This window comes from Eubalaena glacialis, chromosome 11 (assembly GCF_028564815.1).
Source record: "Eubalaena glacialis isolate mEubGla1 chromosome 11, mEubGla1.1.hap2.+ XY, whole genome shotgun sequence".
Lineage (NCBI taxonomy): Eukaryota > Metazoa > Chordata > Mammalia > Artiodactyla > Balaenidae > Eubalaena > Eubalaena glacialis.
In genome coordinates this window covers 70,734,361-70,761,779 of record NC_083726.1, presented here as the reverse complement: position 1 = coordinate 70,761,779, position 27,419 = coordinate 70,734,361, and the positions used below count along the sequence as shown (strand labels likewise).

Sequence of the window (27,419 nt, the reverse complement as noted above, 5' to 3'; positions counted from 1 at the left end):
TCCTGCAGTATTATATGCTCCTAATAGTCCAGAAAGACTGTAACTTTTATAGCACAGACTAAAGGTCACCGAGATATTAGATAATAGAAAGAACAAAGGCTTTGGAGTCTTCAACTCAGATGCTGCCACTTACTAGCTATACGTCCTCTGGAATGTCAGTATCAAATTCCTACTTCATCAGGATGTTGTGTAATTAAAGGAGATAACAATTATAAAGCTCCTAGCACATGGTAGATGCTCAAGAAACTTTAGCTCCCTTTCCTTTAAAAAGTGGCACATACACGATTATATTTACGGGATCAGTTTTAAAAGTCATGCTTCATTATTTCCCTCAGACAAACTGTAGCATAACACGAAGCATCAAGATCAAAACAGATCACAAGAGATAAAGTTGCTTCATCGATGTGGGAACCTTCCTTCATGACATCAATATCATGGTCTTCTATTAGTTGGTATGAGAGATTACAGGGATGTTTCAAAATCTTTCTATAGCATCCTGGAACATTCAGTTTCAGAGTAGGTATTTTAAATCTACATGTCTGTAGTCCATCTCTGCTGAGTACTTCCTGGTACCACTTCCCTAGTTTGTTCTTTGGGTACTGAATACTGTATCCAAGCACTGGAAGAACCACCTGTGCAATGGAAGGGAAAAAAAAAGATACGTGAAACAGCCTTCGGAAAAATATTTGATCATATTTTAAATTTACTTTTATGACTGGGACCTGGATCTGTAAAACCAGACTCAGGATATCAACATTACAATCAGCCTAAAACACGCTATTGAGTATTACACTACTTTGATTCTTTTTAACACTGCCCAGAAAAGAGAAGAGCCAACTAAAATCAAGAAGGACTCTTAAGGGACTTCCCTGGTGGTCTAGTGGTTAAGAATCCGCCTTCCAATGTAGGAGACACGGGTTCGATCCCTGATCGGGGAACTAAGATCCCGCATGCCGCAGAGCAACTAAGCCCACGCCACAACTACCAAGCTTCCATGCCTCAACAAGAGAGCCCGCGTGCCACAAACTACAGAGCCCACGCACTCTGGAACCCTCATGCCACAACTAGAGAAGCCCACACACCGCGACAAAGACCCAGAGCAGCCAAAAATAAATAAATAAATAATGATAATAACTAACTAAATAAATAAATATTGTGCTTGTGTGGTATATTTAAAAAAAAAAAAAGGACTCAATTACCAAGGCAACCAACTCAAGTCAGATATTATTAGACAAACTGCTGTTAATGTAGAAGAGATGAAACAAGAAGTTGAGGTACACTTAATTAGCCAACAGACTTCATCTTTGTGCAGTCATACAATCCTAAAAGCATATTCTTTCTGGAACACAAAGAATAACCTTTACTACTCAATCATGTAACTGGTATTTTGGCTGATAATTTTACATTTCTCTTACTTATTTAAAAACATGGGGCTTCTCTGGTGGCACAGTGGTTAAGAATCCGCCTGCCAATGCAGGGGACATGGGTTCAAGCCCTGGTCTGGGAAGATCTCACATGCCGTGGAGCAACTAAGCCCATGAGCCACAACTACTGAGCCTGCGCTCTAGAGCCCGTGAACCACAACTACCAAGCCACGTGCCACAACTACTGAAGCCCACGCGCCTAGAGCCCGTGCTCCACAACAAGAGAAGCCACTGCAATGAGAAGCCCGCGCACCACAACGAAGAGTAGACCCCGCTCGCCACAACTAGAGAAAAGCCCGCACACAGCAACAAAGACCCAACGCAGCCAAAAGGTAGTCAAAAAAAGGAACAAGGTAAAAAACTCAAATACACACAACATGACTGAATTTCAAATTCGTTATGCTCACTGAAAGAAGCCAGACACAAAAGGCCATAAACTATATGATTCCATTTCTATGATACTCTTTCAAAGGCAAAACCATAGAACAGAGAAGAGCTGAGCCAGGGCTGGGGCAGGGGTTGGGGGTGACTACAAAGGGGCACAGGAAGTTTGGGGAGACAAGAAACTGTTCTTTATCTTGATTTTTGTGGTGGTCGTATGACTGTATACGTATATCAAAACTCGCAGAACTGTAAACTGAGAAGAGTGAATTTTATTGTATATAAATTATACCTGAATTAAAAGTGGTGAAAAAAAGGAGCAAGAAAGGGAACTGGTTAATATATATTGTCTTTTGGGCACAATGTGTACATTTAGATCTAAATGATACTAATTTTTAAGCAAGTTTACCTGAGGTATTGCATATGTATTAGCTGATTCCTCTTCTTCAGTTACTAGATGAACCTATTTTTTAAAAACATGATGAAAATACAGATGATTTTCAAATGTTCCAAATTCCCTCAATTTTCCCTAACTCTGTTATGTACAATTTGACTCCTTAGCTGAATATACACATACCCAAACAAGATCTTTTCACAATTTCTTTCCAGAGGAGTAGACTACTTAAAAATTAGAATGATTCTTCCTGCTTTAAGCCCTGATAACTGCAGTGGAAATACACAGAGAATGGTGGGCAGCTAACACTCCGAAGCAACACCTTCACCTCAGTTACCAACGATCTTTTTCTAAATTGCAAAGTTGTTTTTTCTTACTATGCTGAATCAAGAATCTGCCTCTGTGAGACCACCCAACCTCTGTCCCTAACAAATGTCATAATACTCTATGAGAAGTAGTGCTTCTCAAAATGCGTTTCATAGACTAGTAATAGGTGTCACACATACGAGGCAAAAAAAAAAGAGGTGAGTGATAAGCTACGTTTGAGAAATGTTGTTCTAGGACACAGAATAATTCTAATTTCTCTGGCACATGAAAGCTCAAGTATAAAGGCAGCTGTCATCATTCCATGAGGATTACAACAGCCTCATTTTCCTAAAGCATTCATCATATAATATAATGTCCAGATCTTCTCTAAACCTGCTTGCTTTCCCAATTCTCCCTACTCTTATCAATGTCTCTCCTTTTTTGGTTTTTCATTTTGGGTTTATTTGTTTGTTTACATATAAATAACCCATTTTAACTGCTGCACTCAGAAATGGACATAACACTCCAGATGTGATCTGACCAAATACATGGGGCTATGATCTCTCTTGCATCATCACTTCCAGCTTTTTGTCTTTCACAAATTCATAAGCATACCTACAATGCTGCAATTTAAGCAATTTATGAAAATACTGAACAAACATGGTCAAGTACAGAGTACCATGTTTTGTCTTTAGAGAACTCCCTCCAGGTTGATATCAATCGATAAATTAACGAACATGATTTTGCTGTATGGCTGCTCTGCAAAGATGAATTCACCATTCTCATTGTCTAACTCACATTTCTCCATCTTGTTCACAAAAAAATTATACGAGAATCTGCCAAGTCACTTGAAATTAAGATATATCGGTAGTCCTAGTAATTCTATCAAAAAGGGACTCAGTTTCCTACAATTTTTAATGCATGCACAACATGACATGTTCTATATACCATTTATTAGAAATATTAGTTTGTCTTTTTCCTTTTCATATTTTATGTCATGTTTTGGTTTTTTTTTGGTTTTTTTCTTTAACTTTTTATTTTATATTGGAGTAGAGTTGATTAACAATGCTGTGTTAGTTTCAGTGTACAGCAAAGTGATTCAGTTATACATATTTTATGTCTTGAGACTCCAATTCCTGCCTTTTCTTTTCTCAGTGCTAACTAATAAAGTATAAATGATTGATCTTAAAAATATAGACACTTTTTGCTGCTAATAAAAGGAAACTCTGCAAAATGTAAAGGAGAAAATATTCTCTTTTCCACTACATCTCCTGAAAGAAAAGCAGATTCGATCCTGATCACAAAACTATCCGTGCAAATGTTACATGGAACAAAGAAGTCTTATATGACACATGCATTTCAGAGATTATTGTTATATTTTGTCAAAGTAACCTTTAACTTCTGAAAATCTGAATTAGAAATGGCTGACCTACTAAATAATGTGTTGCCTAGGTAATATTTAAATGGACATGTTTTCTGAAAGGTGTTAAAAAACTTGTGCTTTTTTCATTATTTATCAAAATGGAATCAACTGATATATCTCTTCTTCCACTCATATGAGGTAAAATAAAACCTACGATGCTGCTAGATTTTTTCTTACAGAGTCTGTGTCTCAGTTAAATGACCATTCTTAATGATTTATGCTCTTAGGGATCACTTTCTTATCTAAATATTCATAAGCCATTCATTTAATAAAATAGTAAAGCAGACATCTTTGTTCTGGCTCACTCATCACTCAGCCTTTACGCCCTCTTTTCTGGTAGTGCACCTGCATTTTCCTGGGAGCTTCCCTCCCAGTTCTTAAATGTGGTTTGGATGGGATGGTTCCAGGAAGGAGCCCTTGGAACATAGGTTTTGCCAATCACATACTCCAGTCCACAATAACTGGTCTGGGGACATGTGACCCAAGCCAAGCCATTCCTAGCCACTGAGGCTCAATTCCATGGCTTTGATTGAAACTGTTGGGAAAGAAAAGCCCTCTTTTCTGGAGAAGAAATTGAGAATGGATCTAACAGAGAGGAAAGCAGAGCTGCAAGATAAAGCAAATGAGACAGATGATTTAGGACACTGCTTAAGCCCCTTGATACAGCTGTGCCTGAATCAATCATGCACTTTTAGTTATGAGGGCCAAGAAATTCCTGTCTGTTTTCCTTAAGTTAGTCTGAGGTGGGTTTCCATCACTTGAAACCAAAAAAATCCTTAATTCATACATCTAGAACTCTGCCATTAATTTAGATCAAGCTTCCTTTATGGAAAGTTCAGTCTATTTTTCTCCATTTTTGAAAAACTGGGCCATGCCCTATCTCTAGATGCTGACACCTTTTCTATACTCCACAATTTCTCTAGTAGAGACTAATCTGGGCTAGGAATCAGACAACAGATTAAGTGCTACCTATGTCACTTAATCTGTCTCCTCTCCAGCCTGGGTCTCAATTTTCATTTCTATAAAATGGGAATTAGAAAAGAGGGTCTCTAAAATCTTTTTGTCCTCTAAAGGTCAATGATTTTATGATGTTATATATAAAAGCACTACTCAAATCCCTTCATTAATTTTAAAAATATATTTGTGAGATTGAATTAAGATAATGATGGAGAATAGTCTGCTCTTTTTGCATTACAATACTATAAAATAAATTTCCTTACATGATTTATGGAATTAAATTTCATTATTTAGTTCAATCTCACAGAGATTAAAATACTATAAAAATACTAGTTGGATGGGGAGGAAATGGAAGCATCAATTTTTACAATACAAAATTATATTTCATTAATATAAATGCCTCTAAGATACTGTTAAGAGGGAAAAAAGCAAGTTGTAAAATCGCACCTATATAAAAGAAACGCACATGACATTACATACCCTATATACCATTATTATAAAAATCTTATTCTAAAGAATGTGTTCTTTAAAGGAATGTTTACTATCTTTGTAACTTTCACTTCATACCACTAACTATTTTTATTTTTCCATTCAATAGCATGTTAAGCGTCAGCTGACAGCAGAGTAGAAGCAGGAGATGAGCAAATATAAGTTAAAAAAAAAAAAAAAGAAGAGCATGTTTAGTTTTAAATTGTTTCTAAAATAAGGGCTTCTGAAAATTAGTATTCCTGGTATGGTAACTACTCTTGATGAAATGACACTTACTTTACTACTTGGTAAATGCTCATCGTCAATATCTTCATCCAAACAGACCAAATCACCCTCCACCACTCTTGATCCATAGGTTGCAAGTCTGTAAGATACTGCCTCATTCCAGATTTTGCTGCTATATGCATGAACATAGAATATGCGCATGGAGTGGGGGAAAGAGAACCACGCCTGGATACAGCCCTCCTCTGTCACGCCAAAGCGATGCAAGGACTCCAACAATGCTCTCTCCCGAACTTTGAATTCAGGCATCAGTGAAAGTGTGCCTTTAGCATCCTCTGAAATAAAGCGAAGATCAGTTAGTCACTTTTATTTAAAGGCCAGTTATTAAGACCTTTACCACGCTCTCTAAATGAACTGAGCTGTCCTGGGAACCTGAATATGAAGATGATGCTCAGCACCAACTATAAACCAGAGCTACACTTGAAGAGGTTTTTTGTTTGTTTGTTTTTAATAAAGATCATTAATCATATGGCTCAATCACTTTCCCTGCTTTAAAAAGAGCACAACATTAGTAACTCCAACTTCAGGATGGAGGTAAACTAATTTGCCGTTATTTAGAGGACTTTTTTTTTTTTAAAGCATTACTTAAACCCCTGAGCTTAGAGATTTTTAAAGAGCTATTATAGACGTTTTACACAGAATTTTTTGAATAAGAAAGGGTTGACATCTGGATCCTTCAAGTGTACTATTAGGTCTTGCTAGTAGGATGCTTTTTAAAATTAGGTTACTGGACTCCATGGCAAAGATGCTTATTCAGGTAGGGCCTTGGATTCAGCATTTTAATAAATGCACCAGGTTTCTTAAGCACACTAAAGTTTAAGAATCACTGCCAAAAGGAAATTATTTTCTCAGGACCCTACAATAGATGCAATTTTGAATTTTCCTTAGTATTACTTAGATTACTCATAACAATTTGAAATGCTCACACTGTTTACAGATTCTGGTGTGGCATAAAAATATTTTTCTCCTATGAATCATTACATATAGGTAATATGTACATAATTTAAAACAATGAATGAAGATATTTGAAAACTGATGTCCTTTATTTCAATGTAAGTGAAATTCAATATGCACGTATATGTCGATCAAATATTTGAATGAATCTAAAATGCTACAGTTGCCGTTATTGTTTAAATACAAGTAATATTTATTCAGTATTCAGAACGTGCCAGGCACCATTTTAAAAGCATTATTATCTATTATCTTATTTAAATCTCATGACAGTCTTTTAGGTACCATTATTAGCTTCAGTTTGCAGATGAAGAAACTAAAAGAATGAAACTAAATGACTTGCACGAGACTATACAGCTGGGAAGTACTAAAGTTGAGAGTTAAACCCACGAAGATTGACTCTAGAACCCACACTCGTAACAACTTTTTTTTAGTGCTTCTCATTAAGCATTCTACATATATTGGGCTAAAGTTTTCAAAATCAGCAGTCAGGGCTAAATGGCAACTAGATCAAAAACAATGCACAAAGTATCAGATATAACAAATGTACTTTTATTTAGTTTATTTTTTCAGTCTCCTCTGATGGTAGTGAATTATACTTCCATCAATACCTAAATCCTTCGAGGATTTAGGCCAAGAAAAACTCAGAAAGCATCTTTTCCCTCACCCCTACCCCCAAGCAAGAATTAGAACAGACAAAAATCCCAGACATCTGGCCAAAAATGGAGTGCCTAGGGCACGTAATAAAAATGCTTAAATATACAATATATTACAGTCTATTTCTTATCATATTTATGTTGTAATGAATGCCCTCCTGCTGACATAACATTTATATTATGTATCTGCATGGTTATGTATGGGGTAAAGAAACTTTTAAAGTACCAGTTTGAAGAAAATATTTCTTTGCTCTATTTACAGGATCATCCAAATCTTCTGGTGTAAGAAATAATTTTACAGCCTTCACCTTTAAAAACCAAACAAGCAAACATATGTTCAATGAAAATGAAAAATTACTTACTTTTTTTAAAAAGGTACGAATTGTCTGACATCTAACAAATGCCAGACATTTAACAAAGGAACAAGAATAAGCATTTAACATGGTATTTTACATGGCAATTTTGTCTTTAAGTGTTCAAAAGTTAAACAATGTTAAATTTAGAATGAACCTCCTGTACAAAGCAACCTGATACATAGGTTTAAAATATTATGGACTGGAAAAGTGCTCCCCCACCACTTCCACAGCTCTTCTTCTGTCATTCTTTGCCTCTATCATCGAACTATGAACGCAAGTATTAAGTGATGACATAAAACTCAGACTTAGCCAACAAAAATACACAACAAAAATAAGGGAAGGGGGGCTTCCCTGGTGGTGCAGTGGTTGAGAGTCTGCCTGCCAATGCAGAGGACACGGGTTCGAGCCCTGGTCTGGGAAGATCCCACATGCCGCGGAGCAACTGGGCCCATGAGCCACAACTACTGAGCCTGCGCGTCTGGAGCCTGTGCTCCACAACAAGAGAGGCCACAATAGTGAGAGGCCCGCGCACCGCGATGAAGAGTGGCCCCCGCTTGCCACAACTAGAGAAAGCCCTCGCACAGAAACGAAGACCCAACACAGCCATAAAGAAAGAAAGAAAGTCTTTCAAAAAAAAAAAAAAAAAAAAAATAAGGGAAGGAACAAGCATAGGGGAATGGCAAGCCACTAATTTCATGTGTGTTCTCAAGTCTCAGAATTCTGTGGTCTTAAAAATAATTGCCAAAGTCATTTTTAAAAATTGCCAACTTTAATATTTTCTTTTAAAACCTAAATAGATTAAAAGATGCTTTAAAAAAAAAAAAAAAAGGTAGCTACTAGTTCCTATATTTTATCACTGTCTCCAGCACAACTTATTTCTAAGTATGTGCCTTAGAGTAGGAAAGGATCTTAAAATAGGTCAAGCAACCTAATCTCCCACTCATCCTTCTGTTAACATTATTCATTCATTCAAACAAATACTATTAAGCATCTGCCATGTGCTAGGCACTGTGGAGATACCAGGGATAGAGTGTTGAGCAAGAGACTTGTGGTCTCCGTTTACTGGAAAAGATTAAATAAGCAATAATTATAAAATGTAATCAAACCTGAGATGGGAAGTCTAGGAGGCTGTGCAGTCACAAGATAAGGGGAATTCACTAATTCTTGGGTAGTGGGATGAGAATTTAAATTGAGACATAAGGAATGTAAAGGTTGGGGAGGGTGTGCTTCAAGCAAAAGGAAAAAAAAAAATCTGCCTTTCCAGCTGTGGAAGCCAGCCTCTAAGACAGGCCCCAGTGGTCTCAAGCACCTGGTGCTCACGCCTGGGCAGTCCTCTCCCACACTCGTCAGGGTTGGTCTGTGTGACCGTGGAATACGGAAGTAGTGAAGGTCTGTCCCTCCCAAGATTAGGCTATGAAAGACACTGAGGTTTCTTTTTTCTTTTTTTATTCAATGAATATTTATTCAGTATGAATGAGTGAAGAAAGGAATAAATGCTCTATTTTTAAAGAACTTTTATGAGGCTAAAAACTGTATCCTCTGAAAAGGAATTACTCCCCTCCATTTTACCAAACTGCAACTTTTTTCTCATTTCATTTCTCTGAAGGAATATTCTATTTCCTTTAGCAAAGAGAGCGTGTCAAGAGATATATGACCCTATTTTTTTTTAACTTTTTATTTTATGTCAGAGTACAGTTGATTAACAATGTTGTGATAGTTTCAGGTGTACAGCAAAGTGATACAGCTATACATATACGTGTATCTATTCTTTTTAAAATTCTTTTCCCATTTAGGTTGTTCCATAATATTGAGCAGAGTTCTCTGTGCTATACAGTAGGTCCTTGTTGGTTATCCATGAGGTTTCTGTTGTGGTCTCCCTCTCTCTCTCTGTTGTGGTCTCTCTCTCTCTCTCTTTTGTGTTCTTGGACTCCTCTCTCCGGGGGAAGCCATGCCACGAGCACCACTATGGCAAGAAACTCAAGGTTCCTGCCGACAACTATGAGAGTGAGCTTGGATGTAGATCCTCGGTACCCACTCAAGTTTTCAGAGACCACCCAGGCTGACAGATAACTGCAAGTGCATGAGAGACCCTGATGCAAAAATGCCCAGCTAAGCTGCTCCCAGATTCCTGACCCTCAGACATAGTGAGATAATAAATGCTTGTGGTTTTAATCCACTAAGTTTTGGGGTAATTTGCTCCACAGCAATAATTGATAACCAATAGTCTAGCAAGTTAACAAATAATTAGGAGCATGGAATATGAAGTTTGAAAGAGGTAGCCATTGAAGGGGTAGCCAGCCAGCTTTTGTTTAAATGTAATGATAGCAAGAGGAATTTCCAGTTCTTGGGGTGGGGAGTGGCGGAGGAGGAAGCCCATTTCTTTGGACAACTGTTAGAAAAGTCTTTCTTACACTAGGCTAAAACTTGGCCCCTTGAATTTCTAGCACTGTTAAAACCAGACAATTAACAGTCTAATCATATTTTTGAACACTCATCTACTATGAGCCTGGCACTACGCTAGGTGCTTTCACAAAAGTTATCTCATTTACTTCTCACGAACATCTTGTAAAATACATATTATGTCCATTTTACAGATAAGAAAACCGAGGCTGGAAAATTAATTAACCTGCCTATAGTGACATATTTGACAACTGGCAGAACTCAAACAGAACACATGATGCATTCTTCAGACCCCTAACTATTACATTCTTCTTCCATATGACAAAATTTCAAATACTTTATAAGTTAATTTCCTCTTCAGAGTTTTCTAGACTGAAAAAACACTGTTCAGTTAATCATTTCTCATCAATACAGTTTCTAGACCCTTTATCATATCAGTTATATCCCACTTGCTAAACTCCCTCTAAAATGTTAAGCCCAGACTGACTGCAGTTTTGCAGACGTGGTCTACATCACCAGCTGTCAACCTTATTTCCATGTGTAAGATGATGTTCACATGCACAATGCTTCTCACAAGTGCTTTTACTGTTCCTTTCTCTTCCACTCAAGAAAGCATATCAGAACACAAATGAGTAAGCATGACACTATTCTATGAATAATACTGCATTTGCTCAAATATATAATTTTCATAGTTTTGTAGTTTTTCTCTATTATGTGCACTGCAACCAGTGTGAAAATATATGTGTGTATATATAATATACATTTAAAAAATACATAATATAATAATTGGGCAAACGTGGCTTATTTGTGACATGCATTTTTAGTTTCGTTTGAAACTAGCCAGATTTTCTTTTTCAAATTTGCTGTTCCTCTTAGTCTCTGCCATTGGGTGAATTCCTATCTTGCATAATATCTGATACCAGATTTCTCAAATTAGGGTGTAAGCTTTCTCAAAATCCTCTATTCAGCTCACTATGAATTTGATGAGTGCTGGTCAAGTCCCTGTTAGTCTCAAGCAGGTATTAAATACAGGGGCATCACATACAGTTTGCTTTGTTATAATGTGATACCAAGAATATAGTGGCTGCTCAATAAACATGATGTAATGTATGGTATATGTATGTGGCGGTATAGCTGCATTTATATGCTGGGTTAAGAAAGCAAGGAGCGGGCTTATGTAGTAAGGACAACTGACAAAACAGCTAAGTCCATACTTTTAAAGAATCCATACCATTTCACTCTTCAGCAAAGCCAATCCAATTTGGTCTGTGTGAACTTTCCTTCCCATCCCAAATCTCTGTGGTCCGTAGTAATTCACAAACCCTTTATTCTACAAATACAAAAAAAATCAATTAATTAAAAGTAAATTGTTATGGACCGCATGCTTGTGAGCCACCAAAAGTCATATGTTGAAATCCTAACCTCCAATCTGATGGTGTTTGGAGGTGGGGATTTGGGGAGGTAATTAGGTCATGAGGATAGAGCCCTCATGAATAGGATTAGTGCCCTTATAAGAAATGGTGGTAGAACTAGCCCACTCTATTTCTGCAGTGTGTCAATACAATACGAAGACCAGGCAGGAACCCTGATCTTAGGCTTCCAGCCTCCAGAACTATGAGAAGTAATTTTCTCTTGTTTAAAAATCACCCAGTCTATGGTTCTTTGTTATAGCCCCAAACTAAGATAAATAAATACAATTATTGTGTCAGAATATGTAATCAAGTCTTTCTTGTTGTATTTATTTCAATAAAAGAATCTTGTAATTGGCAATACGCACATGGATACCAAATGGGCTGAGAAACACTATACAGTTAAAATATAGAAAGGAAAAGAACAAATGATTAGAAGTTAGAAAATAAGTGAAAAATCTTTAAAAATATGTCATCTTTTCATTCACATTACTGAGGAGTTTTCTGGAATGTGGGACTCTTGGTGCTAAACTCATGAAAGTTCTGGGAGAACTGGGATGTACTGGTTACCTAGCACTGGATCTGCACTTTGCCTTGAAGCTCTTTCTGATTTTGAGACTTCTGCTGTCTGGAGATGCTTGAAATACAAAGCAGATTTATTTTCAAACCCAGCAAGTCTTGGTTTCTTTATATATAACGGTTTGTTTTTCGATTATCTCAGTTTTTGAAAGCCTGGGTCAAGGCAATGGCATGGCGTCACTTCACCAGGAATAGAAAATTGTAATTTACCACTGCAACCATTAAAGACATTGGTCAGTGGTTAAACATGTTCTCACAAAGCAAACCCCAGGCCCAGATGGTTTCTTGAAAGACAAAAGAGTTCTCTACACTCACTTTATGGGGGAATATATATTCATTCAACAATGATTATCAAGCACCAACTCCAGGGCTGTTCAATAAAAGATGCTAAGATAATTTGTTATCAGCATGGTATACAAGGAACTGCATCCTGACCTCATGCCACAAAGATCAATTGCAGATAGAATAAGTACTCCCTGTATTAAATCTCACAGTTAAATACTTTTAATTATTTCAAATTTGGAAAAATAACATTAGACAATAACCTACAAACACCAGAAGAGTTTTAAGTACCCCTCCAAATTACTTAGGGTTGGTTATATAACAAAAGGTTTATAACCCTTTAAAACAAAACTCCAAAAACTTCTTATTTTCAGGACTTCTCAACTTCCTTCCCCTCATCATGAGAACTAAAGGAAAGTTGGCTAAATCTAAGATTATTCCTAGTGGGGATTTTAAAATGTATATGCATAAATACCAAATGAAAGTCTGGCAATAAATGCTATCAGAGTTCGGAAAACCCCACTCCCTTTTCTAAGGGATATCTTCTTAATAGTTTATCGGGGGAAAAAAAAAAAAAAGAATCTTAGGTAGGTCTAGAAGAAAAGGAAAAAACAACCATATAAAGAGTATATAATCAGCGAATGCCTGTATATTTTAAAGATTTTAAAAATCTTTAGTTGGAAGATATTTTCCTGTTAGGCATGACATTGATTAAAACCTGATTTCTGTTTGTTTGTTTTCCTGCTGCAGAGGCATAAAATTGTGTAAAAAGGTCTTTGTGGTCAGAAACTTAGATCTGTGTTTCTCAGTGTTAGCTGTAGAGAAGAATCACTTAGGGAGTTTTTTTTTAAATGCTAATGCCTAAGCTGCATCCCCAAATGTTCTTATTTAATTGGTTTGGGAGAAGAGACAGACTGCTGAAATTTTTTAAAAGCACCCCAGGTTGAGAATTATGGGTCTAGATCAGGGGTTGGCAAGCTATTAACTGGCCCACAAGTCAAATCTGGCCCAACACCTGTTTTTGTAAACAAGGTTTTATTAGAACATGGCCATGCTCATTCATTTACATATTGTCCATGGATGCTTCCACACAACAGCAGTAGAGTACCTGCAACAGAGACCATATGCCTACAAAACCACAAATATTTATTATCTGGCCCTTTACAGAAAAAAGTTTGCTGAACCCATAGTCTACATGATCAGAATGAAGGCTATGGTTGTATGTGCATATTTAGATGCCTGGCAAATGTCATTGAAAAACTTATGGTAAGTAATTTTTTACTGTAAGACAAAATGTATATGATTTATCATTTGTATACACTGAAACAAAATTCAAAATTAGATTGAAAAGAAAAAAGATTCTGAAAAGTAATATAAAAACTATTTGCCAAAGATTTCTGAAAAGAATTACTAGACAAAGTTTCCCCCAAAATTAATCTCTTTGCCTGAAATACTACTCTATATGGCAGATACTAAAAAAAAAAAAAAAAAAAAATCTGTCTTTTTATACAGATAGTTTTTACCCCCACACTGAGGAACACTATACAATTTTTTTTATTACACTAAAGTTGTGTTTTTTCAATACAAAAATGTGTACTAAGAAGAAAAATAAAAAAATAAGTCAAATGGACCTAATTATCATTTTAAAAAATAATTATACATGCAATAAAAAGAAAAGGTACAAAAGAAAAAGAAAAATTTCCCTTCTTATCTCAATGGAAAGGGAGGGACTATAAAGATTTTCCTATAATACTCTATTTTAAAGTGCAGTTTCGGGACATCCTTGATAGTCCAGTGGTTAAGAATCGCCTTCCAATGCAGGGGACGCGGGTTTGATCCCTGGTTGGGGAACTAAGATCCCACCTGCTGCGGGGCAACTGAGCCCGCTCACCACAACTAGAGAGCCCGTGCACTCTAGAGCCCACGCGCCACAACAAGAGAGAAGCCCACATGCCGCAATGAAAGATCCCGCGTACAGCAACTAAGACCCAACTAAGCCAAAAATAAATTAATTAATTAATTTTTTTAAAAAGTGCAGTTTTCTTACCTTAACATTTTCTACTGCCTCCAAAATTCTCTCTCTCAGGTTTGCAGAATCATTTATTTGATTTTTTAAATTTCTGATGACAATATCAAAGTGATTTCCTTTAAGCTGACCGAGTCTAAGGGAATCATCTACAGACCGAATATTAAACACATTCATTCTTTTCTTTTCAATTTCTTTTTCAACATTTTTCAACCTATAAATGATAAATCATATAGACTCAGTTAAATCTTACATTTAAAAAATTAGTTTAAATGCTTAAACATTAAAAAATTATGTTAAAAATGTCAAAAAATTAGTTTAAATAAAGTTTAAATGACAGTTGGCAGACAACCACTTATATCAGAATACTAAAACAAAAATTGGGGGGACTATTTCAAAAACACATCTTTCATTTATTTCAACAAATGTACACTAAAAACCCTTTATCATAGGATTATATTAGGAGTTATTTTAAGAACTGGAACACATATTCCTAATGCTACTACTCTATCTATGTAGCCTTCTGACTTCTTAGTTCAAGAGATAGAACCTCTAAACTGTTCTCTGCTCTTCCTGTTCTTAGACTTTGCTCCTTTCCCCCTCAGTCTCTCTTTCTCCAGTGTTACCAAAAAACCACTAGTGCCAGAGGATTTTCCTAAAATTCTGCTCTGAACACTTCCTTATTCAAATTTTCAATTTTTCACCAACATCTAAATAATAGATTTCAATTGTCTTAGCCTAACTTTTAAGATCCTGTAAGAACTGATGTAAATTCTTCTTTACATCATATTTTCTGTAGTCCTTACAGGAACTATCTGCTTTATTAGGCAGACTTTTTAGCTTACTGCCCCTCTAAACTATCTTCAGATTTTCTGCATCTGCTAAAATCTTACTGTTAGTTGATAGGTAATTAAAATCCCTTACCCATAAGCCAAATCAAAGTACCTGCTCCTCCTAGAAACTAATAACTTTTGTCTTTGATGGTTAAAAACTAATTTTTAACATCTAAATACCTTTTAACATCTAAAGTCATTCTCTCTTACTATACTGCACTTCTTGACCACAAAGACAAAATCATAAACAATTTTTTTTTGTCCCACATATATGAACTTAGAAACATCTACCTGCAAATAGTGAATACTTAAACTCTGATGACTAAAGATTAATATATCAATATTACATCAAGTTAGACAGAATTCTGGTTCAATGATTCAACTTTCTGAACTTTATCTTGAGGAAAGTATCCACAAGGCACAGATTTAAGTACAATCATATTAATCACAGTAGTATTTACAGTGAAAACTTGGAACAAATTTCTATGTCCCAAAACAGAGGACTGTTAAATAAATTAGTCTGTATAATGAACATGACTCTGAAATATTTCATGACATAAATTTTCATTAAGAATACTAATTATTTTTATAAGTAAAATATAAATTACACATACAGTGCGATTTTCACATATGTAAAAAATGGCTTTGTAGCATCTGTATGTAGCATAGTATTTGAAAAAAGACTGGAAGGAAATGGATCAAAATGTTACTGTGGTTATTTCTGAGTAAGAGAATTTTTAGTGACATTTAATTTCTTTTTTATTCTTCTTTCTATTTTCTAAATCTTCTATAATAAACATGTATTTCTTCTAAATACACACATTATCTTCTAAATAATACATGTACTATCTTCTAAATAGACATGTATTATCTTCTAAATAGAGTTTTGTTTTGTTGTTCAATAGAGTTTTGTTTCTAAATAGAGTTTAGAGTTCTAAATAGAGTTTTGTTTTGTTCGACAACAAAACAAAACTCTATTTAGAAGATAATTACACTATTAATGCAGAATATGTTGCTGAGTAAGCCTGTAATCAATTACTATTGATAGTGAGGTTAATATGCTCCCAGTATTATTCTGAGTTTTTGATGCAATAAGAAAATAAAGTCTGTCCTTTAAAGTAACATCTTATTACCTCTCTGGTGTCACTTTTCTAACAACCATTGCTTGATAAGTGATGGCTTTCTTGTCTTTAAGTCCTGCATAACTAAAATCCGAAGGAATCACTCCAAGTTTGATAGCTAAAAAACCAACCGCTTCAAACATTTCCAGATTTTCTTTTCGAAGGGTAAAGGCTGAAAAAAAAACAATCCCCGATTACAAAAAAAGCAGCTAACATACATCAATTACATTCTTAGCAGACTGACAGATCATTATAATGAATCAAATCACTAATTTAAATAATGAGTACTTTTTAATCAAAATACAACCAGTAAAATACAAAACCTCATGGATTTCAGCGCTCATTTTTAAAATGCTAGTGGGCTCATTAAAGGCTTACAGAAAAAAAAAATCCAAATTCCCTGATCTGACGTTCATACTGGCCCCAGTCACATTGGCCCTAATCTACCCTTCCAGTCTCCGCATGTGCCACTCCCATTCATATAACCTATAATCCTAACACAGAGAACTCCTCACAATCCTTGGATGGACTAAAGCCTTCTTGTGCTCCCTCCATTTACTATTTGCCATACTTCTATTCATGCTTCAAGACCCAACGGCCACAGCGGTTCTGAACCCCTCAAATTCTTTCCAGGTTCTCAAGGCTGAATGCTCGCAAAGCAGCAATCACATTTGTCTTATTGACCATTATATCTTCAGCCTAACACATAGTAAGTATTCAAGTATTTATTTAATGAATGAATAAATGGATTTTACAGGAAGTTAATTACTTAAATCTGCATGTCTCCACTAGCTGTCGTTATCTATATTGTGACACTGAACACCGTGTTATAATTTATCTCTTTAAGTTTGTGCACCCCACGGACTGGGAGTCCCAGGCCAGCAAACCAGTAAATAAAACCATACTTGCTTCGCGGTAGCTGCTTCAAATGTCTACTAGATGAGAGGGTAGGAGTGAGGTTGCAGAAGAGGTAGAAGGAACAAGCGCAGTAACGGCCACCAAAAAAGCCCCCCAACTTGTTGGCCTATATAACCTGCCAACATTGACAGTAACAAAATACCTCAATCCTCAGTTCACCATATACATATAAGATGCTTCAAAGTACTGCCCTTTTCCCTCAAATCATGAAAAGGAAATTCAAAGTTTTCTGCAGAATAATTTCTATTTTGTTCACCTCTTGTAACTGTCATCAGCAGCTACATGGGTCTCTCTGAGGAGTGCTCTAAGAAAAACGAACATTTAACGTACATGTGACTCAGGAAGTAGAAGGATGTGAAATTTACCTATCTATCTATCTATCTATCTCTGAACATACAAAATAGCTAAACAAAAGCTTGTAATATCTACACTTTAGAAATCATGCTGTTTAAAAGAAAGGGAAAGATCTGTATGTTCTTTAGATCTCTATATAAATAACCTCGAAAAACATGAAAATAGCAAGTCTCAAAAATATGAAGAAAAACATGCATTTATGAAAAAGTTTTTAAAATCAGCAATAATGCTTCAATATTTGTATTGTAAAATGATCACTACAAAAATTTTTTCCGTGTGATGAGAACTTTTAAGATCTACTCCTTTAGCAACTTTCAAATATACAACACAGTATTATTAACTGTAGTCACCATGCTGTACATTATTCCCAGGACTTATTTATTTTATCACTGGGAGTTTGTACCTTTTGACCACCTTCATCGATAAATAAAATAGATTACTTTAAATAAATTCATATCTTTTAAAATTCGTTTTAAATTGCTAATAGGTTAAGTATAATTACCACATAAACAAGAGTTGTTTGGGGTTCACAATAATTTATAAGAGCTATACTAGTCCTGGAACCAAACATTTGAGAATCAATTACTAATAATGTGAAAAAATATAGTAGTCTTTCAAATATACCAAATCTATGGAATTAGACAGACACCACTAAAATAACTTAAAAGTGTTGCAGCAGCCTGGCTAGGAGGTACAAACTGTGAAAAACAGACCAAGAAAGTGTATTACATAAAGTAAGAAGGCTAGGAGAGCAACACTTAAAGTTCTAAAGTACATGTGTTTGATAACTAGAGTTCAATGTGTCAAATCTGTCCCTGAAAATCTAGGCGTGTCACTCACAGGTCATTAGGCAAGCTCAGCCATCTAAGAAGGAACCTCCAAATTGTTTGAGATTATATAAGTTTGTTGCTGATTAGCCTTAGTGCATAGGTATATTTTATCCATGAAGATATAGAATTTAGAATAGAAATATTTAAGATGATCAAATTCATGGTTTTTAGTATTCGTGTTAATGAATGTCTTATGCACTTGGAATGTTTAAGGTAATGAAACTCAAGTAAACCCAATTAAAAATGTCTAATTGATTTAAACTTGTCTTTTTTACATTGAAATCTCATTAAGTTAGTAAATAATATTGGCACATATAAGAAAATGTAAACATCACCAAATTTATGTTTAATTTATAAGATTTATAACATTTTCTTAATTACTTGGAACAGACGAAGTATTGAAAAAGAAAATCAACTATGCTAAATTTTAAAATTCAATTTTAGAGACTTCCACTTCTAGCACCAGGTTGGAATAATTGGTACCAGCCTTGAACTCCCACTGTAAACAAATAGAAAACTAGATAAAACATATGAAACACCTGTCTTTGGACCCCCGGACTAAAGGCATCACAGAACTGTGATCCAAAAGGAAAAGCAAAACAAACGAGGTGAGTCTTAAAATACCATGGTTTTCTAACTAGAGGTACTTTCTGGGCCAGGGAGGGGGAATCCAAGTAGAGCACAGTGGTCTTGCTGAGGCTGGAGTTCAAGAAGGCCCAGTGGGCTGGAATTCATAGGGCAGAGTAAGAGAACGTGTTCCAGAAATCTGCATAGGTGATCCCTTGAGTTCCTTGCTGATTAGTAATCTGCATGCCTAGAATTAAATGTTACATATCATTTATATAGTGTTGTGTAACAAGTTGCCCCAAACCCTACTGGCTTACAATGTTCACTTATCTCTCAGAACTTCTCTGGATCAGGAATTCAAGAGCGTCTTGGTTTGGTGGTTCTAGCTCAGGCTCACTCAGGAGGTTGCAGCACAATGTGGCTAGGGCTGCAGTTATTCAAAACTCCTGACAGGAGTTGAAGGATCCATTTCCAAGGGGATCGCTCACTCACATGGCTGGCAAGTTGGTACTGGCTATTGGCGGAAGGCCTCAGTTCCTCTCCAAAGAGCTGCTTTAATATCCTTAAAGTCTGGTAGCTAGCTTACCCCAGAGTGAGCAATCCAAGAACTGTGCGCAAAAAGTCCAATACCTTTTATGACCTAGCCTTAAACATCACACACCATCACTTCTGTCATGTTCCATTCGTCACACCAGCCACTGAGAGTCTTCTCAGATGCTGAGAATCTATCTTCTGGCTCTAATACTTTATGTCCCACCCCCATTCAAAATATACTCGTTCTTTCCCAATGCTCCAAAGACTCATCCCATTAAAACATCAGCTCAAATTCTAGTAGTTTTCATCTCTATCAGGTCCAGTGTGGACAGGCTCCTTAAATACATAGTAGAGCTATATGACAGCACTAGCGTAAAGCCTACTCTAGACCTCCGTTAATAAAATTCAAGATGAAGCCTCAGATGGATCTGCAAACTACTTCCTACCTGCTAGAGCATGTTCAACACTCTCTAAAACAAGACAACAAAATCCAGACACTCAACAAGATAACACAATGTTCGAACTCCAAAAAATAGTACTGGACATGCAAAGAAGCAGGAAAATATGACCCATGAACCAAATAAAAGTCAGTCAATAGAAACAGACCCAGAAACAACAGAGATGAAATTAGCAGACAAATATTTTTAAAGACCCATTAAAAATAGGCTCAAACTGCACTCCAGAGCCCATGAGCCACAACTACTGAGCCCACGTGCCACAACTACTGAAGCCCACATGCCTAGAGCCCATGCTCCGCAACAAGAGAAGCCACCGCAATGAGAAGCCCATGCACTGCAAGGAAGAGTAGCCCCCGCTCGCAGCAACTAGAGAAGGCCCGTGAGCAGCAACAAAGACGCAACACAGCCAAAAATAAATAAATAAATAAAATAAAATTTAAAAAAATAGGCTCAAAGATTATAGGAAAACATGAACATAAGAAGAAATTGAGGACCTAAGAAAGAACCAAATAAAACTTCTAGAGCTGAGAAATGCAATACCTAAAATGAAAATGTCATTGGACGCTTAAATTTTTCATACAATTTCTTCTTCAAAAAAGTGTCTAAGAAAACAGTATAGCACTACCTCAAAAAATTAAACATAGAATTACCTTATGATCCAGCAATTCCATTTTTGGGTATATACCCAAAAGAACTGAAAACAGGAACTTAAACCAATATAGCCATGTTCATAGCCGCATTATTCACAATAGCCAAAAGATGGAAGCAACTGTGTCCACCGGCAGATGAATGGATAAACAAAATAACAAGATGTATATATACATACAACAGAATACTATTCAGCCTTAAAAAGTAAAGAAATTCTAACACACACACACAACACAAGTAAACCTTATAAACCATAAGCTAAGTGAAATAAGCCAATCACAAAAGGACAAATGTTGTATGATTCCACTTATATGAGATACCTAGAGTAGTCAAATTCAGAGACAGAAAGCAGAATGATGGTGGTCAGTGGCTAGGGGAGAAGGGAATAGAGAGTTATTGTCTAACAGACATAGAGTTTCAGTCTGAGGAGATGAAAAGAGTCTGGAGATGGATGGCAGTGATAGTTGTACAACAATGTGAATGTACTTAATGCCATTAAACTGTACACTTAAACATGGTTAAAATGGTAAAGTTTATGTTATGTATATTTTATAACAATTAAAAATAAAAATAAAAGTTTTTTTTAAGTTTTCTATATTTTAGGTAGGTCTACTTATTAAGGAATTTTTTTATATGAACTATTTTTGTTCTTACAAAAGGTTGGCCTAAGCAAAATCTGGGATAGGCAAAGTTTATCTTTGTCTTTTTCTTTGTTCTTGTACTTATAGGTATCCAAGTATCTTCATACTATCCTCTGGTGAACCATCAATTCCTCCCTTGAACATGTCTCTCCAATTATTCATAGTTTTTGTAAAACTAATTTAAACTAATATATAAAAGTTTCCACAATTTTTTGGTTCATTAATTCAAATACTGTTAGAATTTCAAGTAGTACAAAATCTATACCTGCTTAAATCACTGATCAGCAATTCTCTCTCCATGTGTAAAACTAGTTTTGTTTTTCCTTCAAAACAGATTTATCTGTTAACATTTATTGCATGCCTCATGTGTCAACTCCTATACTAGCAGCTTTTTCATGGAAAAGGCAAGTCACACAACTGGACAAATTTCCAAGACAGAAGACACCAACATTTGAAAAACGATTACATACTAAACATTTGCATTCATTATTTCATCTAATCCTTAAAGTATCATTGTGAATTAGGCTTTACTACTACCCCATTTTTAAAGTATAACCAAAAGTTATGAATTGTTAAGTAACTTGCCCATGGTATTATTCTTTCCAGTTTTACATTTATGGAAACTAAGTCCTAAAGATATTAAAAAGTTCATAAATCTTTTTATGAACTAAAGTCATAACGTAAAATAAAACGCACATAGCTCCAAGGTCCAAACTCTTTTCACTTACATCACAGAGTTCCCTACATAGTACAACCTTGTTTCTGTGCCACACACATTTGTGCAAATCTGAGTTGCTGTTTTTACTTTAAATGCTGTGCTGTTTACTTATAAAACAGGACCATCTGAAACACTTGCCATCCTTCACGTAGGATACAGGCCAATTAAACCTGGTCAGCCAAACTTGTAGAGTGAGATTTCATCAGTTCCACTCCATCCTAGAAAGTGAATATATTCCCTAAGACAGTGATTCTCAAAATGTGGTCCCCAGACCAGCAGAAAAAGGATCACCTGGGAATTTGTGAAAGACCTACCCCAAACATTCTAAATCAGAAACTCTGAGAGTAGGGCTCAGAGATCTCTCTCAACAAGTCCTTTTGGTGATTATAACGCATGCTAAAATCTGAGAATCTCTTCTCTACAAGACTGACAGCCAAACGAAGGAACTCCCTGTAAGTTTGCAGGTTCCCTACCTTGGGCAGTGAAGTCCAGCTGTTTTAGATTACAAGGTATTCTCTTCACTTCCCCAAGCACAGCAAACATATTCTACTTCTCTCCAAATACTTAATTTTAATTAAGATAACTCTCAAAATATGAAATCAAGATTCATCCCCATAAGACTTACTTAAATGCAAAGTAACTGCTTCAACTTTATACATTTGTGACTACGTTAACTATAAATATCTGTGTTAACGACACTTTCATCAATAAGGTTAATTTTTACAACCAGTGTATTTTGAAAGACTTTCTCTTCCATTAAAAAAAAGGACCCATATATTGTTTCCAATATCCCTCTGGACAAGGCTATTTAATTCATTTGAAATTATTCAGCTTTCACGCAACTTTAAGTTTATCTAAGAAAATAATAATGATGTATTAAATTACCTGTGTACATAACTTTTCTTTCCTGGCATTCAAGAAGAGATCTTTTCCTGTGCTTGTGTGCTTTTTCCCGAAATCTTACTGTTATCACTACATTTGGATTATCAGCACTATAATTCGGTTCAGGAAAAGATTTGGTTTCCACAAGATTTCCAAACTTTCTGTTGATAAAATGGTGGACAGCCTTTCTGTGATCTTTGTTTATATCAGGTTTAAAGGTAAATTTGGAATTTTCTTTCTTTGCATCCAAATATTTAAAAAAGGCAAATGCTTCTTCTTCAGATACCAAGTGACAGAGTTCTTTATACTCAAGATTTGGTTTTACAACAATTTCACTGTTTTTTCCTACAGTTATTAAAAAAGGAAATTTCTGCCTAATAGCACTATGCAAAATAGCCCTCTGGTTTTTGTCAAGGATTCTGCCTAATGAGAATTCAGGAGATGGTCCAATTAGTTCAGTTTTAGAATTCCACTTCTCTTTTATATCACAGGCAAACTGATTCAGTAATTCATTAGTTTTTTCATCTAACAAGGATCCTAATACATCAATGTTTTCTTCTTCACCTTTGGAAGTTCCGTCTTTGATAGTATCTTCCTTTTCTGAACCAGGCTCATAATTTTGGTCTTCACCAGAGCACCCAGCCAAAGTACTGACTTCTTGATTGCTTCTCTCTTCAAAGGATAAATTTTGAGGATCTAGTTTTGTTTTTTTAGCCAAATTATTTGGCCCAGGTAGTATTTTATTAACCTTGTAAATAGCTTCATCACTGGCTTTATTAACTAACTGTCCCTGTTCATCAATCTCAATAACAACAAAGTCACTTGGTGAGCTTTTTATGGTGCCATGAAATCCAACGTGATCCGTAATGAAACACAAAGAACTAAACCTGATTCTAAAATCTGTATCCTCTTCCATTCTTAAATAACAATGCCTATAAAAGAAACAAAGAGGTGGTCAATTACCAGAAAGAAAAATTCTGGATAACAAAAAAAGAAATAGGTTTGAAGGATTTATTTAATTCTCCTTCTCCCCCTCCCTTCCAATCCTGAGTCCCCTTAAAAGACATTACTAATCTATTTCTATATATCATGTGTATTTTGACTGTCTTATACTGAGATATCTGGTGATTTGCAACTTGACTCTTCACCTACTCCAGGCTTCCATCTATTAAAATTCCAGGATTAAAGTGGGTTAAGTTTCAAGTTCACTTTTAAAATACCATCTGTAGGCCTACAAAGAAGAGACTAGAACATATGCCTGTTTACAATGATTTGTCTGAACTCCATCCCTGAAAACTAAAATTTCCAGCTAATTCCAGAGAATCTGTAGCTAGATATTTATATATGAAGAGATAGGGATGGAAGAAGGGATGAGGAGAAGACAGGAAGAAATAGTCCAAATTGATAGATAAATGAAGTTCTAAAACCAACTTGCAATGTGATTAGGTTTCTAGGTAGGCTTAAATTAACCCTGGACCTTACACCTTCTTGAAAGCCAGATATAAACTTTTACAGATACAAACTTTTGCGGCTGACCCAGAGGCAAATTCCAACCATCTCTCTCTGGCATCAGAAAGAAAAAAACCTTTACAAACCTTCTTGAAGCCAACTTCACTCATTCTTCACACAACCCATGGCTACCAGATGGAGATTCAGGAAAAATAAAATGCTTAGGGGACCACTACTCCATTCTTTGTGTTAACCACACTCTCCAGGAAATTCATCATCATCTGGACCTTCACCCCATTTCTACAGTGTATTCTACTAATCTGAACCAATTTAGAAAACCACCTCCACACCATCCTGTCTATTATGTCATGCAGAAATCACAGCAAATTCTCTATATCCTAAATTCCTAGGGAATATATAGGATATATTTATTTTCCCTCATTCCTTTATTTCCTGCACAGTCTACCCACTTTCTTGCCCTAATGAAACCTGGCTATTTTCCCCAAGCTGCTTCTTCTGTAGTCCTCTCATGTGAAGGTTATTTTTCCTTTCATACCCACCTTGGGATCTGGAGGTTGTAAATATTTTCTATGTTTGCCACTGCTACTTCCAAACCATTTCTTTCTCCTCTACCTCCCCAAATCCCATTTCCTTTGAAGTTCCTGCCATCAGGCTGTACTATTTGCTGCCATACTCTCTCTGGTCCCAGGACAATTCTTCTTCATTCACTGATGACTTTAATACCTGGCTTAAAATCTACTATCCAGCATGACCTCCATGACCATCCATATGGATCATCCATTTAACATCACAGGCCCTCAGTTCCTCAATCTCAACCTCACACCATTTCCACTTCATCTCGGTCATAGCTTTGACTTTCTCATCACCAAAAGTTGCATCACCTTTATGCATCCGGCTCTCTGATTATTCCTGCTGTCCTCTCGTCACCTCTACTTTAGGACTTCCATTCCAGAAATTCTTATACACTGTGAAGGTCTCTAATCTCTGCTTCTATTACTAGTCCACTATAGTCCATTCTCCACAGAGTAGCCAGAATAATGATTTAAAAGGTAAATTAGGGGCTTCCCTGGTGGCGCAGTGGTTGAGAGTCTGCCTGCCAATGCAGGGGACACGGGTTCGAGCCCTGGTCTGGGAAGATCCCACATGCCGCGGAGCAACTGAGCCCGTGCGCCACAACTACTGAGCCTGCGCGTCTGGAGCCTGTGCTCCGCAACAAGAGAGGCCGCGATGGTGAGAGGCCCGCGCACCGCGATGAAGAGTGGCCCCCGCTTGCCACGACTAGAGAAAGCCCTCGCACAGAAACGAAGACCCAACACAGCCAAAAATTAATTAATTAATTAATTAATTTTTTTTTAAAAAGGTAAATTAAATCATATCACAACCCCTTTTTAAACCCTCTAATCACATTTATAATATCCAAATTACTTACCCTGGCTTCCGAAGACTTCTAAGATCCTGGACTCTGCCTATTCTCCAAATTTATCTTGTACCTTTTTCCCATTATCCACTGTACTCCAGCTTCACTGGCCTTCTTCAGTTCCTTTGTGCCAACTGTTCCTGTTGATTAAATCAGTACTTCCTCAATAACATCCTCAAAGAGGTCTTCCTTGACCAATAATCCAGAGGAACCAGCAAGCCACTATTTTTCACAAAATCCTATTTAATTTTCTGCATAGCATTTCTGTCTAATAATTTTCTTCACTATTTATTGTATACCTCCCCCAACTAGAATGTTTGCTCCATGAGAACAAGAACCCTGTCAGCCTTATTCACTGATTATCTCACAATTAGAACAGTGTCAAGCACATAGTAGGCACATAATCAATACTGATTGTTGAATAAACAAAACAGCTAGCACAAATAAAGAGCTGTAAGAGTGCAAAGGAAGAAAGAAGGAATCACTTTTGCCTAGAATAATCAGTAAAGGCATAATGCAAGAAGTGGCCAAGTCTTCAAAACAGTTCAGGAGACAGAAATGAGGCAAAGACCTATCATAAGTGATGCACAAACAACATATGCAATGTGTTAGAGAAAACTGAAGAGCCCAGATACAGAGCAGTAGGAGAAAGTGTTTTCTAGTACAGTTCTGGAAAATACAGCTGGATTAGTGCCGAACAAGGTAAGATACTGAACACCTTGTCAGGGACTTAGAATCCACTGAGTGGTCAATGGATGGCCACTGGAGGTGTTTGAATAGGAAAATGACACAATCCAAAAAGATGTTTTAGTAAGATGACTGATAGCACTGAGCAGGATGAATCTGATGAAGAGTTAGAAGAGTTGGAAAGCAATGAGACGTGATCAAGAGCTCAGCTGCTGGATTGGCCTTGGAAAGAATAATGACCTACCCTTTACCCAGTAAAAGGAAGAAGATATGAAGACATTCTAAGCTAGTGGCATAGGCAGAACAACTTGAGAATACAATGATGAGGGAATTATTACAACCAAGCATCTCAGTAAGAGTGGAACCGTGCTGTAAGGCAGCCAAGGAACCCACGTGGAGTTAAGCACACACGTGCAGTGTTCCCAGGCAACAGATGCGTTGAAGAGCTTGCGGGGCGGAGAGAGAGAGAGGGTAGTCTGGCTGACCCGAGGCTGGGGAAGTGCTGGCTAAGGGCAGAGTCTGGGAGGGTGTTAACAAAAAGGAGGCCAGTATCGCCTCCAGTTCCTTCCACCGCCGTTGCTCCGCCTAACTCACTCCTACTTCCTACTTCTGCCACCAACCAGCAGGACTAACGCCCCCTGCTGCGTAGCCTTCAGGCGCATTCAAAAGCACCCCGGACACAGCCAGCAGCTCCACTGGCTTCTTCTCCGCCCCCAGCCCCGCCTACCCCAAGGCGCGATACTAGCTCAGGTCGCCCTCCTCTTGGGGACAAAGGGTCAGGGTCCCAATGCCTATCTTGTCATCGCCCCATACACAAGCCCCACTTGGCGCAAGAAACTCAACCCGGTCTACCTCATGTCCAGGTGAAGGCATTCCTCTGCACTACGCTGTGCGCATGACCGGAAGCCTTAAAATATTTAGCCTCCGACACGGACTATTTAAAGGGCCAGGCTCCCACTTAAAGAAGAGCCTTAAAAGAAACCTGGAATTTCTCACGCTGTGGAGCCGCCTGGAGGCACAAAGAGG

The 27,419-nt window shown here is 36.7% G+C and overlaps 1 protein-coding gene across 2 annotated transcripts; it reads right to left on the bottom strand.

The window, feature by feature from the left end:
- On the bottom strand, positions 1-27,269 carry PUS7L (pseudouridine synthase 7 like). Of its 2 annotated transcripts, XM_061205313.1 has the most exons (10): positions 27,246-27,269; positions 25,719-25,846; positions 22,823-23,751; positions 16,282-16,441; positions 14,337-14,529; positions 11,251-11,349; positions 7,490-7,571; positions 5,651-5,931; positions 2,215-2,268; positions 1-632 (listed from the first exon to the last, which is right to left on the bottom strand). In XM_061205313.1, the coding sequence occupies exons 3-10, from the start codon at positions 23,733-23,735 to the stop codon at positions 306-308; spliced, it is 2,109 nt and encodes a 702-aa protein (XP_061061296.1). In that variant the 5' UTR covers positions 23,736-23,751; positions 25,719-25,846; positions 27,246-27,269; the 3' UTR covers positions 1-305. The 2 variants fall into 2 exon arrangements, with proteins under 2 accessions (XP_061061296.1, XP_061061297.1); XM_061205314.1 differs by lacking the exon at positions 27,246-27,269 and having other exon boundaries at positions 25,719-25,882.
- Positions 27,270-27,419: the final 150 nt, after the last annotated feature.

Bases quoted from the DNA above. Each gene is read 5' to 3' on its own strand.
- PUS7L (XM_061205313.1), bottom strand. From the start codon at position 23,735: ATGGAAGAGGATACAGATTTTAGAATCAGGTTTAGTTCTTTGTGTTTC. The intron at 7,572-11,250 runs GTATGGATTCTT...TGGTTTTTAAAG, and splicing joins CTTTGCTGAAGAGTGAAATG to GTGAAGGCTGTAAAATTATT. The intron at 633-2,214 runs GTAAACTTGCTT...TCCATTGCACAG, and splicing joins ATACATATGCAATACCTCAG to GTGGTTCTTCCAGTGCTTGG.